Source organism: Marmota flaviventris, chromosome 3 (genome assembly GCF_047511675.1).
Source record: "Marmota flaviventris isolate mMarFla1 chromosome 3, mMarFla1.hap1, whole genome shotgun sequence".
Lineage (NCBI taxonomy): Eukaryota > Metazoa > Chordata > Mammalia > Rodentia > Sciuridae > Marmota > Marmota flaviventris.
In genome coordinates, this window is record NC_092500.1 from 128,314,648 (window position 1) to 128,321,168 (window position 6,521).

Sequence of the window (6,521 nt, forward strand, 5' to 3'; positions counted from 1 at the left end):
TCAACATCTAAAAATAAAAAAAGATATCCAAACTAGTAATAGTTCTTATCTGTAGCCAGAGACATCTTGTCTGTAGCAAGCAGGGCTATTAAAACTTCTTTAGGCTGGGGCTGGGGCTGGGGCTCAGCGCTAGCGCCCTTGCCTGGCATATGTGAGGCACTGGGTTCAGTTCTCAGCGCTGCATATAAATAGATAAAATAAAGATCTATCAACAAATATATATATATATATATATATATATATATATATATATATATATATATACACACACATACATATATACACACACAAAAAAAAATCTCTTTGAGGGCTGGGATATGGCTCAGTGGTGGAATGTTTTCCTAGCATGCATGAGGCCCTGAGTTTGATCCCCAGAACCATATACACACAAAAACTTGTCTTTGATGAGTCTCTAATCAGACTCAAAATCCTCAAATTGGCACAGTAGCACAATGAGAACCAGGATATCAAGCAGAAAAGTATACAGCTCCAAAGTTAAAAAAAAAAAAAAAGAAAAGAAAAGAAAATCGGGCTGTGGTTGTGGCTCAAGTGGTAGAGTGCTCACCTAGCAAGTGTGAGGCACTGGGTTTGGTCCTCAGCACCACATAAAAATAAAATAAAGATATTGTATCTCCTAAAACTAAAAAATAAATATTAAAAAAATCCTTCAGGGGCTGGGGATGTGGCTCAAGCGGTAGCGCGCTCGCCTGGCATGTGTGCGGCCCGGGTTCGATCCTCAGCACCATATACAAACAAAGATTTTGTGTCCGCCGAAAACTTAAAAAAAATAATAATAAATATTAAAATTCTCTCTCTCTCTCTCTTAAAAAAAAAAAAAAATCCTTCAAGGAAGGAATTTAGCCACTGCCCAGACCAAAAATGAATCATGTACCCATCCTTACATATTTTCAGACTGCCTGTTAAGAGAGTAATTTAGGAATAAATCCATGGATTGTGGAGTACTAAAATACCTATGGCTTTCACCAGTGAATGCCAAGGTTGTCTCCAAATCACTGGCAGGAAAATTTTGTTGGAACTGCATAGAGGGCTGCAGAGATTCCTCTCCATAGTTGTAGAATGAATTGTTCCAGGCCTGATTGTTCCAGGATTGGGTATACCAGGTCTGAGTATTCCAGGAGTGGTTGCTCCAAGACTGGCTATTCCAAGACTGGCTGCTCCAAGACTGGCTGTTCCAGGTCTGGTTGCTCCAAGTTGGGTTGTTCCAGGTCTGATTGCTCCATGGTGGAAGGTTTCCAGGTGAATTAACCTGGTACCCCTGGTTATAATTAGAGTAGGGGCCTGAATATTCAGTGGGTAGTGAGCCCTTTGAAAAGAAAATGGTGGATTTAATCTCATGCAAATCAAAGGGAGATCAGTAGAGTAGAGCAAAGGGACCAGGGGGAGAGAAAGGGAAAATACTTGGAAATAATAGTGGCTAAAATTATATTGGGTGCCTGTATGAATATGTAGCAACAAATCCCACCATTATGTACAAGTGTAAGGCACCAAAAAATATGGGAAAAAATAGTGGATTGACTCAAACGGTTTAAGGAAAATAACTAACTGGAATTGTACACTTCAGAAATGGAATAAAACTAAAAGATCATCAAAAGGAAAGACCAGCCGGGTGTGGTGGCACACACTTGTAATGACAGTCCCACGGGCTCGGGAGAGGCTGAGGCAAGAGAATCATGAATTCAGAGCCAGCCTCAGCAACTCAGCAAGGCCTTAAGCAACTCATAGAGACCCTGTCTCAAAATAAAATACAAAAAAGAATTAGAGATGTGGCTAAGTAGTGAAGCGCCCTAGGTTTAATCCCTAGTACCAAAGGGGGAAAAAAAACAAAGGAAAGACCAGATAAAATTTCTTGTTACCTGAGTCACACTATTGCTATTCTTTGGCCAGTTGTTTTTCTGCCATCTCTTACATTTCATTCTTTGGTTTTGGAACCAGGTCTTAACCTTCAGAAAAAATAAAAAGGAATTATAAAATATAAGGAATGTATTCAGAAATGGAATAAAACTAAAAGATCATCAAAAGGAAAGATCATAAGACCCGCTATATTTAAAAGACTACTGATCTCCCTGCTCATAGGTTTTGCCAACACTATTAGTTATAGATAACTTGTTTGCAACACCTCATCACCCTATGAGCACAATTATATTTGGCACCAGAGATGGAAAACCGTAAAACATTTGACAACCAAACATCTCCTGGACTTCAGTGATGCAAAACACACACACACACACACACACACACACACACACAGTTGTACACTATTAAGTAGGATGAAGAGCTTTATATAAATTCTTTATTCTTTGGGGGGCAGTATTGGGGATTGAACCCAGTGCCTCTCACATGGTTGGCAAGTGCTCTATTACTAAGCTAAATCCCCAAACCTTTTTATTTTGAGACAAGGTCTTGCTAAATTGCCCAGACTGGCCTCGTACTTGCCATTCTCCTGCCTCAGCCTCCTGAGTAACTGGGAATACAAGCCCATGCCACTGTGCCTGGATACAAATTCATTTTCAATATAAGTGAACACAGACTGAAAATAAAGGATAGAAGAGGTTAAAGCAATTGGAGAAAGAAAATGGTCAATAAATGTATGAAAAGTGACTGACCTTGTTAGTAAAAAAATGCACACAGGTAAAGAAAGTATAATGAGGGCTGGGGCTGTAGCTCAGTGGGACAGCATTTGCCTTGCATGTGTGAGGGACTGGATTCAACACTCAGCACCGCATAAAAATAGATATTGTGTGTCCATCTACAACTAAAAAAAATTTTTTTAAAATATAATGATAAAAAGATTCCATTTTCATTTTAGAATTAAATTATTTGTAGAGGGGTGCTTTTACATAGTATACATAGAGGTAACCTACCTGTAATCCAGCAACTCAGGCACTAAGGCAGGAGGAGCAAAAGTTCAAGACCAGTCTCAGCACCTTAGCAAGGCCCTAAGCAACTTAGCAAGACTGTCTCAAAATAAAAAATAAAAAGGGCTTGAGATTTGGCTAGGTGATTAAGCACTCCTGGGTTCAATCTCCTGTATCAAATAATTTATGAATACATAAATAGGGCTGGGGTGGGGAGTATATACTGAGATACAGAGAGATGTTAGCCACATTTATCTGTAAATTGGCATTATTTTGCAACAACAAAACAACCCTACCTGTTTGTAGCTAAGGTTCAGATTGCTAGAAAGTTCTTGCATCTGCTGGAGGCTGAGATATTTTTGTTTCTGAAACCTGTCATTTAGTATACACAGCTGAGTCTGAGAAAACACTGTGCGCATCTTCTGTTTCTTGACCTGGATCTTACTGTCTTCCTTCTTTGTTGTGCTTTCCTGTACAGAAGTGGATGGTTTCACTTTGGGACTGGTAGAAGAATCAGGGCTATCCTGAATAAGCAGGTCCATGGAGGATGGAGAGGGAGAGACTGCTGGGAACAAAACAAATTTGATGCTTTTCTCTATAACTCTATAAATATTTTTCAAATACTTAAATATTAAATTTTTTCTTTTCAAAGCACTTTTATAATCATCACAACCTTAGACATAAGGTGAATAAGGAATAATTCTTTTTTTTTTTTTCCTTAACCAACCCTGAACACTTTACCAACCTATGTACAAAACTGCAAAGTATTACAAGTGGCTATGGAAATGTTGCAGTAGTAGAGTGCTTGCCTAGCATGATGAAGTCCTGAGTTCAATCCCCAGTAAAACACACACACACACACACACACACACAAAGTTTATAAGTATCTGTATTTTATAAATATATTTATTCATTTTGTTGGGGTGCTGAGGATGGAACCCAGAGCCTTGCACACACTAGTCGAGGGCACCACTGAGCTACACTCAGTCATAAACTCAGCAGCCACCTCATTAATTATTTACATTGAAGTATTCTAAGTGATTCAACACCAATAGTACCCTGTGGTCTTGAAATAAATAGGCCTTAAAACAGCAAAAATGCACACTCTTCTGCTTCTTACATGTAGTTTTTAAAATCTTCAACCAAGCATGAGAAATGGATCATGTCCTAAAATTTAACTATCTACACACATTTGAGCATGAAAAACAATGCTTGAGCCGGCGAGCTGCTCGGGAGACTGAGACAGGAGAATTGGGAGTTCAAAGCCAGCCTTAGCAATTGCAAGGCACTAAGCAACTCAGTGAGACCCTGTCTCTAATAAAATAAAAATAAGGCTGGGGATGTGGCTCATCCCGCCGCCGCCCCCCCCCCCCCCAGTTCAATCCTTGGTAAAAAACAAAAACAAAGAAACAATGCTCAACTACAGCAGTCATTACACTAGGGTTCTACCACATTGGTAGAATGATTAATTGGCTAGCATGTGCCAGGCCCTGGGCTCCATCCCAGGCAACCCCCCAAAATATATATGTATAGTTGTCATTTTCTGTACTTTTCTTTTTTCCACTTTTTTTTGGGGGGTCTTACTGGGTATTGAGCCCAGAGATGTTCAATTACACTGAACTACATACCCAGCCCTTTTTATTTTATTTCAAGATAATGTGGTTGTTGTTTTTAATTGCCTAGAATTTATGATCCTCCTGCCTCTGCCTCCCAAGTAGCTGGAATTAATAGGAATGCACCACTCTACCTGGCCTAGGCATATGTTTTAAAGCCCAAATGGATTTTATTTTTAATATATATTATTTTAGTTGTAGATGGACACAATATCTTTATGTATGTATGGTGGTGCTCAGGATGGAACCCAGTGCCTCACATGGTACTGAGCCCAACCCCAGCCGCCCCCCCCACCCCCCCACAAATGGACTTTAAATCTTAGCTCTAGCCACATTCTGTTTGTTAACAAGTTTAAAGTTTTATGAGCTGGGTGCACAGTGGCGTATGCCTGTAATCCGGGGGCAGTGACAGGAGGATCACAAGTTCAAAGTCAGCCTCAGCGACAGCAAGGTGCAAAAAAACAAACAAACAAAACTTTCATGGAATTATCTTTACCATAAAATTAGGTCAACATTTGTTTGGGATTTAGGACTGTTGAACATAGCAGATGCGCCAAACTTGGAACTGCTCATTAACATCCACACATCCAAAGGTTAAAAGAACCAACCACTACTATGGCAAAAGAAATTCATCTATATAAATCATACACTAATTAGATGATCTCACCTTGACTTACCATTTTTGACCAACCAAAAATATGATGCTTACCCAAGCTGGGATGTTAGTTCCTCTGGCTAATGAACCATAATATTTACTGTAACCGGGTGCCCAACACTGTTTAAATTGTGACAACACACTTTTGATTCCACAATGCCTAAAAGCATATAGGTTTTCAAAAACATACACACTGCTCAATTCCATGTCCCTCATCTTAGTCCATAATTCCTGAGACCTGTGGCATAATTGAAAATGTCCCCAAATTACAATTCAAAAGAGAACATCCAAAGGACAATAATGACACCTTTATTTGAATGAACTGTAATTCCTCAAGAGGGCAATGGGCCCTTAACCCCTTTCCTTTCCTCTCTCCTAAGGAACTTGGCTTTTCAAGGATTAAATATTTCCTTACCAGTCTCTGTGAGGGGCATCTCAGCAGATGACATTTGAACAGGTGGATAAATTTCCTCGGGACCATTAATCACAGGTATTGGTGAAAAGACCCTAGAATCAGATGCTTCCAAGCAAGGCAAACTTTGCGGAAAAGCCGGATCCATGCTCATGTTCCTCAAAAAGAGGAAAAAAAAAAAGATAAAAAGAACAAGTCTTTAAAACTTAGGTAAAGACCTAAGAAAATGAAGATCTGATAAAAAAAAATATCAAGAAGCCAGAATGAAGCCAGTCTTCGCCTCAGCTGGCAACCCAATCCAGTAGAAGTCTAAAACTTTAGTTTCTGGATTTGTAATATAGATTCTATCACCTTTAGACCCGCCCCTCTCAACAGCCCCACGCCTCCCCACACCCTAGTGATTCCCTTCAACCAGTCTCACCAAGGCCATTGTAATGCAAAAGTAGCTGTGGAGTAGCTCTGACTGGGTGGGGAACCAGTGGGACCACAAAATCTAGAAACAAATATATCTATATATATATAGAAAATCTGTAAACAAATTCAGCGATTAAATACTTTTAGGTTCACAGTGTTTCCACCTTTAAATCAAAGATGCACCTCCAAGTTCTAGAAATTTCAACCTATCTTCATTCTCTCCTTTCATTTACCCTAAAGGGAGAATAAAATATTAAAATGCTTTGCCTAAGGGGATTAGTTGATGTTAAACAAGGTGCTTGTTTACACCACCCACCTTAGTTCCTTCTAGTGTTGTTTAGCTCTTCGAAAGACAAAAAGTCTTTTCTCCAGGACTGTTGGTTTTTAACAAAAACCAGAGGAAAGGACATGTGAACTACTCACATAAGACAATTTAGTATCCTGTTAAACATTTATCTACCTTTATTATGGGAAGTAATTATTTATTTATGTTGTGCTGGGAATTGAACCCAGGGCTTTATGCATGCTAGGCAAGCACTCTACCAACTGAG

At 39.3% G+C, this 6,521-nt stretch overlaps 1 protein-coding gene across 2 annotated transcripts; it reads right to left on the reverse strand.

Moving 5' to 3' along the window:
* Positions 1–898: 898 nt before the first annotated feature.
* Positions 899–5,710, reverse strand: Nanog (Nanog homeobox). 2 transcript variants are annotated; one of them, XM_027950572.2, is made up of 4 exons: positions 5,560–5,710; positions 3,173–3,438; positions 1,875–1,961; positions 899–1,276 (listed from the first exon to the last, which is right to left on the reverse strand). In XM_027950572.2, the coding sequence occupies exons 1-4, from the start codon at positions 5,708–5,710 to the stop codon at positions 899–901; spliced, it is 882 nt and encodes a 293-aa protein (XP_027806373.1). The 2 variants fall into 2 exon arrangements, with proteins under 2 accessions (XP_027806373.1, XP_027806372.1); XM_027950571.2 differs by having other exon boundaries at positions 899–1,324.
* Between the last annotated feature and the right edge of the window lie 811 nt (positions 5,711–6,521).

Bases quoted from the DNA above. Each gene is read 5' to 3' on its own strand.
- Nanog (XM_027950571.2), bottom strand. From the start codon at position 5,710: ATGAGCATGGATCCGGCTTTTCCGCAAAGTTTGCCTTGCTTGGAAGCA. The intron at 1,962-3,172 runs GTAGGGTTGTTT...TTTTTTCTGAAG, and splicing joins TGAACCTTAGCTACAAACAG to GTTAAGACCTGGTTCCAAAA. The intron at 1,325-1,874 runs GTAACAAGAAAT...TTCTTTTCAAAG, and splicing joins ATAGCAATAGTGTGACTCAG to GGCTCACTACCCACTGAATA.